The sequence below is a fragment of the Cherax quadricarinatus genome, chromosome 63 (assembly GCF_038502225.1).
Source record: "Cherax quadricarinatus isolate ZL_2023a chromosome 63, ASM3850222v1, whole genome shotgun sequence".
Lineage (NCBI taxonomy): Eukaryota > Metazoa > Arthropoda > Malacostraca > Decapoda > Parastacidae > Cherax > Cherax quadricarinatus.
The window spans coordinates 13,717,628-13,731,286 of record NC_091354.1 but is presented as its reverse complement, the minus strand read 5'-3'; the positions used below and the strand labels follow the sequence as shown (position 1 = coordinate 13,731,286).

General features: G+C 44.2%; 1 protein-coding gene across 1 annotated transcript in view; it reads left to right on the top strand.

Annotated features, from left to right (window-relative positions):
• The window catches only part of Ehbp1 (Eps15 homology domain containing protein-binding protein 1), a 488,549-nt gene that overhangs the window by 184,211 nt on the left and 290,679 nt on the right, over positions 1 to 13,659 (top strand). Inside the window, exon 6 of the mRNA XM_070098683.1 lies at positions 568 to 651. Coding sequence (XP_069954784.1) covers positions 568 to 651 — 84 coding nt within the window. The remainder of the gene's footprint in view (positions 1 to 567; positions 652 to 13,659) is intronic.

The following is a 13,659-nucleotide window of genomic DNA, read 5'->3' as shown; positions in this document are numbered from 1 at the left end:
ACTTATGATAATACATACGCGTACTGTACACGTCATTGTTATGTTGATAAGGAAGCCATAAACTCGTAAGGGGTCATTCAGTGCCTGGGAAGTTAAGTTTGATCTGAGGAAAGGAGTACTCCAGTTCCTTGGCTCAAGAGCTCTTGGCTAACATGAAGGGAATCTGGTTGAATGGTTTGATTGATAAGGTAACACATACTACATTGTTTAATGTTGATGTTTATGTGGTATGTGTCTTCCATGTTGTTCATGTTGATTCTATCTTCTACCTGTTCCATGTTTGACCATTTGTCTTTTTTACTTTATCCACCCCCCTCCTGTCTTCTTTATCCACTCCCTCCTGTCTTCTTTATCCACTCCACTATCTTCTTTATCCACTCCCTTCTGTCTTCTTTATCCATCCCTTCTTTTTCTCAACCACACCCACCTCCTACACCCCACTCTTACCCCGCCACTATGCCTCCCTCCCTCCTCTTCGCGAACTCAACCTCTCCTTTTCCTCCCTCTCTCCGTCCGTCCGTCCCTCCCTCCCTCCCTCCCTGGGTCCGTGACAGTCCCTCTCTACAGGTCGTTGCTACAGTGAGCCAGTCAGCAGAGTATCCACCCTCCGCAGAAAAGGTCGCACCTCCCTCACCTCTCCAGGCTCGCCAGGTATATACACCCACCCCTCACCATCACACCTACGCCCACCCCTCACGCCTACCCCACACGCCCACCCCACACGCCTACCCCTCACGCCTACCCCTCACGCCCACCCCTCACGATCCCCGCCTTGCTTTATCTTATTAACTTCACTTCAAACTTATTTTTGGTTTGTGGTTTACATTCACCGCCTCATTGTCTTGGGTTTGCTTCTTGTTTTGTTTGTTTAATTGCATGTTTTAGGATGTTTTTGTTTTGTTGTGTGTGTGTGTGTGTGTGTGTGTGTGTGTGTGTGTTTGTGTTTGTTTTAGAGACTTAGTGAGCATCTCCAAACCTGTGTAAAATGATCTTGGTACACCGAGGCTTGTGTGCACTCCAGTGTGCACCCAACCATATGTACATTCATGTGTACACTCTTGTGTACACAATGTGGCAGTGACCGCATTCAGCTTAATATTAATATTAACACTTCTCTGGCAGTGTTAATATTGTTAACACTTCTCTGACAGTGTTGTTAATAATGCTAACACGTCTCTGACAGTGTTGTTAATATTACTGTTCATTTTTAATTGTTTCAAGTTGTTCCATTGTGGTTCATTTGGTATTATTAGTGGGAGACCTTTTTTAATGGCCAAGGTTACTACCCAGATTTGCATAGCAATATACATTTATTTTAACTATATGTGTGTATGGGTTTGTATGTTTTTTCCTATATGTATAATATGAATATAATTGTCATATATATATATATATATGTATATATATAAATATATATATATATATATATATATATATATATATATATATATATAGTTCATGGATGATGTTACACTGGCAAGCACAAGGAAGACCTTTCTAGCAGATCATACTAAGGTGATGAATGGCGCGGGGACAGGCTATAGGTCTCATCTATCCAAATATGAAATCATGTCAGTCACTCAGCAGGTGATCCATGCAGTGAGAGCCATACTTCCATGCGCGTCGGTCATTGGCCGGACAAATAGCATCCTGCTTGGAACACCTCTTGGAAATGATGCCATTGACTCAGTTGTAGAGAACAAACTGGGTGATTTGAAGAGAAAGGAACAGCGAATAGGCAATATAGACGCCCACGACGCCTTGTATCTTCTCACAGAGTGCTTTACTCTGCCCAGGCTAACATAGTCTGTAAGATGTACACCCTCATACGGCAGCCCCTTACTGCATGGATATGAGCCTCTTGAAGTTGATGTTCACGAAAGTAGAAGATGGACAGTAGGAACAAGATACACCACCAGTCAGACTAGGAGGTATTGGTGTCCGCAAGGCAACACAGAATGCACTGCCTACGTTCCAGTCTTCGTGTGTGGCATTCAGTGAACCTGCAGCAACAGTTTTTCCTGAACAACTTAGGGATAATGTTGGGGTTTGTGACCAAAAGTTCATTGGTGGAGCCAGGTTCTGAGATACTCTAACAGGCTCTGCGACCAGATATGCTTCCCCAAACAGCAACACACTGCGATGGCTTCACAATGGAGAATGCAGGCTAGATCATAGTCTTATTACAATGGTTAGTCAGGCTAGATCATAGTCTTATTACAATGGTTAGTCAGGCTAGATCATAGTCTTATTACAGTGGTTAGTCAGGCTACATCATAGTCTTATTACAGTGGTTAGTCAGGCTAGATCATAGTCTAAGTCTGGTTAATCAGAATAGATCATAGTTTCAATCTGGTTAATCAGAATAGATCATAGTCTCAATCTGGTTAATCAGAATAGATCATAGTCTCATTCTGGTTAATCAGAATAGATCATAGTCTCAATCTGGTTAATCAGAATAGATCATAGTCTCATTCTGGTTAATCAGAATAGATCATAGTCTCATTCTGGTTAATCAGAATAGATCATAGTCTCAATCTGGTTAATCAGAATAGATCATAGTCTCATTTTGGTTAATCAGAATAGATCATAGTCTCATTCTGGTTAATCAGAATAGATCATAGTCTCATTCTGGTTAATCAGAATAGATCATAGTCTCATTCTGGTTAATCAGAATAGATCATAGTCTCATTCTGGTTAATCAGAATAGATCATAGTCTCATTCTGGTTAATCAGAATAGATCATAGTCTCATTCTGGTTAATCAGAATAGATCATAGTCTAAGTCTGGTTAATCACTTTCACAAAATTCCTTCACACAATCACATTGCTCTTTTTTGCATTCACTTCAGTTTCCATTTACACAAACTGTCAGCCCATCATAATGCTGTCAAACACATCAACGTAATGAAATTTAGATTTGTATATGCACTGGGCATAAATACCTCAACACAAATTGACATTAAGGTGAATCCGTCATGTTATAAATCAACAGTAGACATGAGTGTATTAACAGAAGGGAAGAAGTAAATAAAGAATTAATATGCGTGTAGTATGACATGATGATCATGAATGTAAGCCAGTCAGCCTCTCATGAGGACGACTACAGTTTACTATATACTAGAATTACCTTCTAGACAACTTCAAGTAAACAAAGAAGATATTAAGCTTAGTAAGAGAAGGAAGCTCCATTACGGGTAGAAAGTTCCACTCTCTCCTCACATTGAAAAAAGTACTTTGAAGGCAAATAGAAAGCAGAAAAAAATCAATATTTTAAGTTTCTTTAAATACCAGTACAGTACTATATAAACTTCATATTAAAAGCTTGTGTCTTGTGTCTGTCTAGTTGCTGGACGATCACGACCTTAACTGAGGACAAGAGTGACGCTCACTGGAAATATTACTAGAAAAGCAGATGACATTGTTAAGCTTGTTGTTAAAGCTTAGGCAACTGACTTAAGCTTGTTAAGGCTGGAGCAAGAATATTAAATAATTGTTTCTATTGATTCATAGTTTAGTAAACTTCGTTTTTGAGGTGATCACTAACTTGGCTGTGAAATTCTGGCTGACGCTAAGTATTTTACAATATTACCTTTGCAACTGACGATAGAAGGGCAAAACTTTACAATTATTTTAGACATTGAGAATTTCTGGAGTAAATTTTAATTTATTTCAAACCAGAGAAGCTGTCCTCTTCACATACAGTCATTGTTGGACTCACGAATTTACAAGTTTCACTTGAGTTTTTTCAAGTCAATCTGCTATATAAAACTCAAAACTTCTGTTATAGTTTTATACACAAATAACCCGCACATAGAATAGATGAGCTACGACGACGTGTCGGTCCGACTTGGACCATTTGCAAAGTCACACTAACGAGAAGGAAATCAAATCAAATCAAATAAGTTCAGGTGAGATCCCAATGGGATGAGCGGGGAAGACGGGACAGACGAAGAATAGCTCTAGAGAGGAGTGTTCTTAGTCAGAGAAATAGAGCCAGGGCTTAACCCAGCAGCTAAGGCGATCGTGGGGCAGACTTGAGAACAGGAATAGCAGGGACTGTTGCATCGAACTTGTGGTAGTTGAAGTCTTGAATCTTGAGTAGCTGGCAGCAGGCTAGGTCACATATGGGAATTATAGGAGTAACTGAGGAGGCAAGTTAGCAATGGAGCCATTTTCGAACTTTTTGAAGCTGCTCCTAGATAGGTGGTATAGTTTAGCCTTGTTACTGAAGGTAAAACGTAGAGGCTTGATGAACTCAAGAACTTGGGTGAGTGTGAAGTGAAGCGGTGATTCACATGCATACTTGACTGTTCCAGCACCGAGGCTTTTGTAGAGTTCAGTACAGGTCATGGTGTCAGTATTTGAAGAAGAAGTGTAAAAGGTAAGGTTTTCCCATGAGGGTTTACTGGAGTCGTCGTTATCTTCCTCTTCTGGAGTGGATTTATTGAGAGAATCTACGATGGTGGTAACAGGTGACTGAGGGTCGACAGGAGCAGCTGTAATGTGTAATGGTTGTGTAACAGCAGGCTGGGAGAGGTAGGAGACGGTGGTTGAGGCAACATGATCAACGTTGTCAGCGGTGGAAGTGGTTATAGAAGTTACAGGAGTAGTTGCTTGGGCAGGAGACAGGTCTGCAGGTGCAGTAAAGTTCAGGACGTTGGGAAGGATCTTGAGGATGTCTGCTGAAGGTGTGGAGTCCGGAAAATTAAAGGCAGGCATGTTGTTCAGACGGAATAGTTCGTTAATAGTGGTGTTGAAAGTGCCGGGGTTTGCTGCGTTTGCAAGGTGTGCATACACCATGCAGTACAGCACCTTGGAGGAATCTCCGTCTGGGAGTGGAGAGAGGGAGTTGCTGGGCGATGGTGCCTGTAGATTAGCGTGTAGAGTCTTGGTGGTGTCGGTTTGTGGTTTGGTTATTGCAGCGTATGTCGGTGAATTGGAGGTGTTCTTCAGAACTTTAGTTTTCTTCAATATGATTTCTTTCCTGAGTAGGCACTTAGCTGCAAGGGTATGATGATTACCCTTGCAGTTAAGACAAGTTGGTGCTGTAGTAATGGTGCAGGATCTGAAATCGTGTCCACCATTCTCACATTTTGAACAAAACTTCTTATCCTTGGTGGGGCAGTCCTTGGTGGTGTGTTTATAGGAGTAGCAGGTCCAGCAGTGGGAGATATATGTGAAACGTTCTTGTTCTATATGACTAGGGTGAATGTGGTAATATGAGATGGCCAGACCGTCAGAGAGAGCTTGGGCAGCCATGGAGATGTCTGAGAATGTAATCTTTAGCATAGATGAGGCGTTAGGGATCTTGTAGATGCTGTCTACCGAGGCCCAGGTGTTTTGTTCCTCAATAGATGTCTTCAGTGCTTCAGTAGAGAGAGAGGTGACCATATTTTCCAGTCTTTTCACAAAGACCGAACGTTTCGACTTCAAGAATGGAGACGGGGATAGAGTGAATTGTTGTGTTTGTAGGGTCCTGATTGAAGAGTCGTCCATTAGTTTTGATGCTTCCGTGTCGTCTGTGCAGACGACAATGAAGGAGTCCTTCAGAGAGTGGATTGCCGTAAATTTGGCCTGCAGGCGGGTCTTAACGACGGTAGCTAAAGCTAACTTCGAGGAGTCATTTATTGCACCATTCACAGGCTTGATTTTCACACGATTCGACAGCATTGTGAAAAGGATGTGAGGTTTGTAGAATATAAATTCTACACCCCGGCGGGATCGAAGAGAGGCTTCTTGACTGTAGAGCAACTGTGTGAACGAGAAGGAATGAACGAAAGTTCAGGTAAGATCCCAAATGGGATGAGCGGGGAAGACGGGACAGACGAAGAACAGTGCTGGAGAGGAGTGTTCTTAGTCGTAGAAATAGAGCCAGGGCTTAACCCAGCAGCGAGGCGATCGTGGGACAGATATTGAGAAGAGAAATTCAGGCTCTTCTGTTGGGACTCCGGTGGGGTGAGCGGGAAGGAAGGGACATGCGACGTTTAGAGCTAGAGAGGAGTGTAGAACTGAGCCATGTCTTAACCCAAAGGGTAAGGCGAACGTGGATCAGAGAATGGTACCTGTCATAGAAGGTACCTCTCGGAGAATCCAAGGTTATTTGTAAATAGGGTTAGGAGCAGGATCATGCAAGGAGTAGAAAAGGTTGTGTTGGTTTGTGGGTCTGCGAATGTCTTCGTCAAGGAGAGAGGTCCAGTAGTCATGTCGTGTCACAAGTTTGTCAATCTCTCTGTCACTGAGCGTCTTCCAGTACAGATTCAGTGCAGGGATGTCTAACTGGGCATGTAGAGACTCGCATGTGGCGAAGTCCTCCCATCTGACATCAAGCACCCAGCGCAGCGCCTTGTTCTGGACACGCTGCAGTTTAAGTAAGTTTGTTTTTGCTGCAAGAGAGAGGGCTAGAGGAGAGTAAGTTATCAGAGGACGTATAAGGGATTTGTAGAGGTGTAGTTTGGTGCGTTGAGAGGCATGTTTCAGCTTGTAGAGGCCCGCAAGGGCCTTACTAGCTATTGCATGCCTTGAGTGAATGTGTCCGTGTAAGCGTAGAAGGTAGTCAAGATTAACGCCAAGGACAGTGACAGATTGTGTCATGGGGATGTAAGTGCGGGTGTCAGCTGTTCTGAGCTCGACAGGTAATGGGGGATCACGTTTTCTGTAGTTAAAATATGTAATGCTGGATTTAGCTGCATTGGTTTTGATCCTCCATTTTTGTTCCCAGATGGCTATCCTGTCGACCTCATTTTGTGTTTTGTGTGTGAGTGTATCTATATTGGCATGAGTGATAAGTTGTGTAATGTCGTCTGCATAGGCTAGTGTGATGGAGTTTTGGTATACAGGTGTTGGAATGTCGTTAGTGTATAAAATGTAGAGGGTAGGGGAGAGGACAGATCCCTGGGGTACTCCAGCATTTAGTGTGAAGTAGTCAGAGTAACAGCCTTGGAATTTGATTCTCATGGTACGGCCGTCTAGGAAGTTGCAGAGGAGTTTACGAGTAGTGAGAGGCAGGTTAAAGTTAGTGCAGAGTTTGTACTTGAGGCCTTGGTGCCAGACAGTGTCAAAAGCTTTTTCAACGTCTTTTGCAACCAGGGCTGTCCTGTTTCTTTGTTCTGTGTTTATGTGGATGTAGTTGAGAATGATGTTAATGGCATCTTGTGTGGATCTGTGTGTTCTGAAGCCAAACTGACCATCAGAAAGTAGAGAGTTGTGTTCCAGGTATCTGCGAAGGCGATGGTTGATGAGTTTTTCAAAGAGTTTACCTAAAGTTTCGAGGAGGCTGATAGGGCGATAATTTCTAGGATCAGAGTGGTCTTTTTTGGGTTTAGGAAGGAGGATAGCAGTAGCAGCTTTGAAGAGGGAAGGGAAGTATCCAGAGGCAAGGGAGGCATTGAGGAGGTTTGTGTAGGCAGTAATGATAGAGTCAGGAAGGTGTTTTAGGATAATATGGTTTAGGCCAGAGGCGCCAGGAGCCTTGGGAGGAAGGTGTCTGAGGAGAGTTTTAATGTCTGTGTTGGTGAAAGGAGTGTCGAGTTCTTGGGAGGAGGTAAGAGAGTCTAGATGAATGTGGCTATCTGGTGTTGTATCTTGTGTGTGTGCAGTGTTCCAATGTTCTATGTTCTGAATGTGTTGAATAACGTTAGGGTGAGGTCGGTGAGGGTGGAAGATGTTCTCCCAGATGTGTTTGAAGATGTTGGTAGCAGCCTGCGGGTCTGAGATGTGTGTGTTGTTGTGGGTGATGTGTTTGAATTTGTTGGTGGGAGTAGTGCCTCTTATTTTTTTGATAAAGTTCCAGAAGGCTTTAGTGTTTTTAATACGCTGTTTGTCAGCTTGTTGTATGAGTTGTGACCAGTGATTGTTGTGGTCTTGGTCTAGACTGTGTAGAATGTTGTTTCTAAGGTAAGTGAGATCTAATCGAACTTGATTAAATCTGTGTGTGTTGTAGAGGAAGCGGTTGTGGTAGCAGATAATTAGTCTTCTTGTTCTGAGTGACGGTTTGAAGGAATAACGAGTGGTGTGAGTTTTCTTTGGTATTGCGTTGTTGGCTGCTTGTGTAATGGTGTCCTGGATGAGATCAAGTTGAGTATCGATGTCAGAGATAGGTTTGTTGTTATAGTCATAGGTGAGGTTAATATTGTCTATGTGTTGTTTGAAAGCATCCCAGTCAGCGTTCTTGTAGGAGAAGGAAGGTGTGGTTGGAATGAGGATAGGGTTGGAGGAGATGTGCAAGATGACTGGGATGTGATCAGAGCCTGTAATAGGGCCAGGTGAGATGTAGTGTTGAAATAGAGAACTGGCTCGGTTTGCCAGAATGATGTCTGGTTTGCCTTGGCCCATGTGATTGAAGAAGGTATTGAAGTCTGGGCCGAGATGAATTAGGTGTTTATGGTTAGTGAAGTTGAGTAATTGGTGACCAAGTTGGTTGTTACTGGTGTGATGAAAGGCGGTGTGTTTGGCATTCATGTCAGCTAGTAGGTATGTTGGTGTGTTGGTGTAGTTGAAGACTAAGGAAAGGTCGTGTATGTTGAGAATAGTGTTTGGGCGAGCATAGATGGTGAAAAAGATAAAGGGGCCAAGGTGGGTGTGTATTCTGACTGCAAGACAGTGTTGGTGAATAAAAGGGATTGGGAGAGATTCGTGTTTTATGTTGGATTTGACAAGGATGGCAACCCCATCGTGGGGATCATAGGGGGACTGTAGTGCAGTATAACCATAATGGCGGATACGTTGAGGGGCTTTGAGGCAGGTACTGTTTAGCAAAACAATATCTGGTCTCTCTGCTTCAAGGAGCTCGGCCAGTAGGTGTCTAATAGTAAAGTAAGAACGTACGTTGAACTGAATCACTTTAAACATGATTTAATGGTTTCGTCATAGCAAAGTTAATGTCGGAGGAGTTTGGATTAAAACCCGTGATAGTGGTGCCATCAGTGGATGCGAGTTTGTAGGTGTTACAGACCCGTTTCCTGGAGGGGGAGGAAGAGATGGATCTGTTTTTATGTTCTTTTGTATGTCTGTCAGAAGTTGGGGCAGGTTTGGGTTTGAGTGGATTTTGTCTGGAGGAGGTGGAGTTGGACCTGGATGAAGTTTTGGTTGTGGTGGAGGAGTGGGCGAAGGTAGATGCAGAGGAAGTGGAAGCTTTGGTAGGGGATGAGGAAGTGGAAGCTATGGTACTGGGTAAGGAAGCGGAAGCTTTGGTTGGGGATGAGGAAGTGGGTAAGGAGGTCGGGGGAGGGGTGGTCGTAGCAGCAGCAGTAGGGGTGTTGGTGGGAGGGGTGGAAGTAGTGAAGAGGGGTAGGGGGGAGGAGAGCTGGTGGGTGTAGGAAGTGGGGGGGTGGGAGAGAGGGAGGAGGTAGAGGTTGTAGGGGGCTTAGAAGAGAAGCAGGAAGGAGGGATAATTAAAGAGGGAAGATTGTTAGCAGACAAGATTAGGATAAGGACATGTGATTAGTCTGATTGGTAGGCTTGAGAGATTACCATCGCAGAGTGGGCAGCAGTGGCGAGTTGGCAGTTAGTTTTGTAGTCTAGTGTGGGTGTAGGTGTAGAAGGAGAGGTGATTGTAGTCTGTGTGTTGGTGTTTGAAGTGTGTAGAGTAGGAGGGGTAGACCAAGTGCGTGGGGTAACCCAGGCATTGGGGGTAGGGGTGGAAGGTATTGTAGGAGGGGGAGGTGCAGGGAAGGGGTTGGGGAGGGAGGGAGGTTGGCTTTCTCTGAGGGTGGAGAGAATGTCTTTTCTAGTAGGGCAGGAATTTGCAACTGCAGTGTGTGACCCACCGCAGTTAGAACATTTTAGGGGGAGGTTGCAAGTGTTCCAGAAGTGGCCAGTTGCTGAACATCTGGAGCAGGTTTGTGTGGAAGTGCATGAGATTTTGTCGTGGCCGAATTTGTAGCATTTCAGACATTGTGTGATGGGGTGGAAGTTTGGAGTGAAGAGAGAGTTTGGAGGAATGCGGATGGTCTTGGCAAGGATTCCTTGATTGAAGAGTGTAGAGGCGTCAGAAGGAGTTGAACAGCGTATTTTGAGGATGGTAGAGTTTTCAGGTCTATAAATATCGTCAACAGAGACTTTGTTCTTAGTACTAATGTCTTTGATTAAGTCTTCTTTGTCTGTGTCATAGGCAGTCAGGAGAGAATAGTCTACGTGTTTTGCGATCACTGTGCATTTGGCGCGGTGCTCAGGAGTCCAAATAATAGTGAAGCCTGCATTGAGAAGTTTTTGTCTGGTCTCGGTTGAGGTGTACGTTTCGTAAGAATGTCTGTCAAGAAGTAGTTTGAATCCAGAGTTGGTTTTAAAGACTTTATACTGAGGAGCGCCAGTGATCTGGTACAGTAAATTTCCAGGACAGATAGTGGCATGATCAGATTTAGAGTATTTGAGGTTAAGCGAGAAAGAATTGGGCTTGGAAGAGGTGGGGGCAGGGTAGGCCTTAGAAGCAGGAGTAGACAGAGTAGAGGCAGGTGTTGGCAGTAGAGGAGTGGTAAGGGGAAAGGAGGTGGAAGGCATTGCAGGCATCGTAAATTAGATGTGGGGGCCAATCCTGTGAGAAAAATTGGCTAGGCAAGTACGTGTGAAGTAGACACACGTACTTGCCTGATTATAACTTTAAAGTTTCTTGTGGAGTGCGTCTCTGGAGGCACAGGACACTGAGGAGGTGAGCTGTAGCTTGATGGAGCACTGTATGCCCTGAACTGGCTGTAAGGCGTGCAGACCACACATACAGGCTGAGGCGTGGAGACTTCAGACAGCAACAGGAGTGCAGAGGGAAGCTTCCTGCCCTTGGGTAGGCAGCCACCGACGCACCAATCCTGATGGTGAAGACGAAGGTCCAGTAACCACCACTCGGTGAAGAGAGCAACTCTGGCTGTGAGCGATGAGGAGAGCCAACACTAGCTGAATGGCGAGCAGACTTCACATACAGGCTGAGGCGTGGAGACTTCAGACAGCAACAGGAGTGCAGAGGGAGGCTTCCTGCCCTTGGGTAGGCAGCCACCGACGCACCAATCCTGATGGTGAAGACGAAGGTCCAGTAACCACCACTCGGTGAAGAGAACAACTCTGGCTGTGAGCGATGAGGAGAGCCAACACTAGCTGAATGGCGAGCAGACTTCACTTACAGGCTGAGGCGTGGAGACTTAAGACAACAGCGAGGAGAGGCAACACTGGCTGTATAGCGTGTAGACTACACGTACAGTCTGGAGCATGGAGGCTACAGACAGCAACAGGAGTGCAGAGGGAGGCTTCCTGCCCTTGGGTAGACAACCACCGACGCACCAATCCTGAAGGTGAAGACGAAGGTTTAGTAACCACCACTCTGAGGATAGTCACACTCAACACGGGGTAATTAGAGAGGCGAGATCATTCGTCGATGGAGCTGTGTGTCCAATGCGTCGAGAAGGAGAGAAGGAGGGAGTATATATAGGAAGGAGGTGGCAGTGGTAGTAGTGGAGGTAGAAGGTAGTAGTGGGGAAGGTAGTAAGGAGGAGGAGGAGCTAGTCAAATACTGAGAAAGAGGAGCACTGTAAGGGAGTTAGGTGCCCACAGAGGGTAAGAGCAAGAACACAGAGGGAAGGGGGGAGGGGTAATTAAAAAAACGAAGGAACGTCGTCATACGCTCCTCTCTTCTATGTGCACGTTTGTGTATTGTTCCAGTCACGGTATTGTGCCTCTTTTTGTTAGTTATAGTTTTACGTTTGAATTCTGACATATAGATGTCAAGTAAATGTTATAGTTGCCTAGCGAGCTCTGCAAGTACTTTTCTAAACCCATATAATAACTTTGTAAAAACCTCAAAGAATCTTAGTGAATTAAAATGTTGGAATCTGATAATAACCTAGTTAAGTATCAATATTAAAGTTGACCAAAACAAGATTTTTAACCTCTAAGGGACTGACTACCTGTTAAGATCGAAGGACTGAACATCTCGAGAGTACGTCTCCACTTTTCCACTGTCTCCAGTGTTAAAATGCCACTACTGAACTATGAATAAGGCAAGGATCTTGTGTACACTTTCATTAGGAAAAAATAAAAACCCTAGAGATAGTGGCAAAGTTACTCTACTCCAACTTCACTGTGGTTACTCGGGAAGGTGTTGCTGTACAAGTCAGTGGTGTACGTTAAAACTGGCAAGGAAAATGCAAGAACGAATAAAGGAACCACAATGACATCAGTGTAAAACCAGACAAAGCCGGAGAGACAATCAGATTAGCAAAGTGTTAGAAAATACGCTAGAAACTGAACTTAAATAAGTGGGAACGCTTGTCGCTGGCGCCCAGATCTAAGGCATTAAAACCAGACGGTCAGAGAAGGCACAGTGTCTAACAGTTATATGAAGACGGTAACATTAGCTCCACAGCAACAAGATGTAATTATGATTAGTTTGTTAATGGGAACGATACCTTGCACTATACCTTTCCAGTCATACCTGGTAATGTTTGTTAATAGTAGGGAGGCCTAGCGCTGTTTGGTAATGGGATGGATGCCTGTCTAGCACTGTTAATGGGATGTATACCAAGCACGAGTGAACTAGTAGTTGTTTATTTTCTCAGCTGCTCAGTTTATATGATACATCAGGAGACTTTTCTTCTGACTACGAGAATTCTCCTACTACTCGGAGATGGTGTTGAAGATGAGTATTGTGTGAGGTAGACTAGTGCAAGTGTGTAGTGAGTGTAAGTGCTTAGCTGGTCCCGTCCAGCGTGTTTGGTCACGCTGCTCTGAATCACCTGTTGTTTCCTACCTTTCTTAACATTATGTGGTAGCCAGAACCACGACAATGCAGGTGTGTACGTAATTCCATGTAGCGATTGTGACTAAAAATATTGGGGAGAGACCTCTCGAATCCTTCAGATCATGTTGAAAGAAAATCAGCGTGTTTCCAGGACTTGCAACATGCATGATACGAAGGGACCCAACTGGCCATCCTAATACCTTGGAAGGACGTCTAGCTGGTCATAAAAAAAGGGGACACGACACGATGCAGATGCCTGAAAGCTGCACTAATCCAAATGCAAAATACAGTCCAACAGAATCAAGGCTTCAGTTTAGACAAGCCTGCAACACATAAACAGGTCATTGGAAAGACCGGTAGGAATCTTGCAGTGCTCTCACAAAAACATAAGAAAAAAGGAACACTGGCCCATGCGAGGCAGGTTCAATTCTGCTACCGGCTTAAGCCAATGACCCACTTAGTCAGGTCAGGTCACATCAACTTAAGGAAGGAGCACGGCATCAGACCTATTAGCACACGCTAGTCAGGTCCAACTCACACCCACCCACACCTATTCATGTATTTTTCTAACCTATTTTTAAAATTACACAACGTTTTAGCTTCCATTACCAAACCAGTGCTTTTCTGTATCCTTCCTGAATCTGAACTTAAAACCATTGCTGCGAGTCCTGTCTTGCCTAGATATTTTTAGCACGTTATTTACATTCCCTTTATTTATTCCTGTTTTCCTTTTATACATCTCAATCGTATTTCCCCTAATTCTACGCCTTTCTAGAGAGTGCAGATTCAGGGCCCTCAGTCTATCCTCATAGGGAAGATTTCTGATACATGGGATCAACTTTGCCATCCTCCTTTGTATGTTTTCCAGAGCATTTATATTCATTCTGTAATACGGTGACCAAAACTGTGCAGTATAATCTAAATGAGGCCTAACCAAGG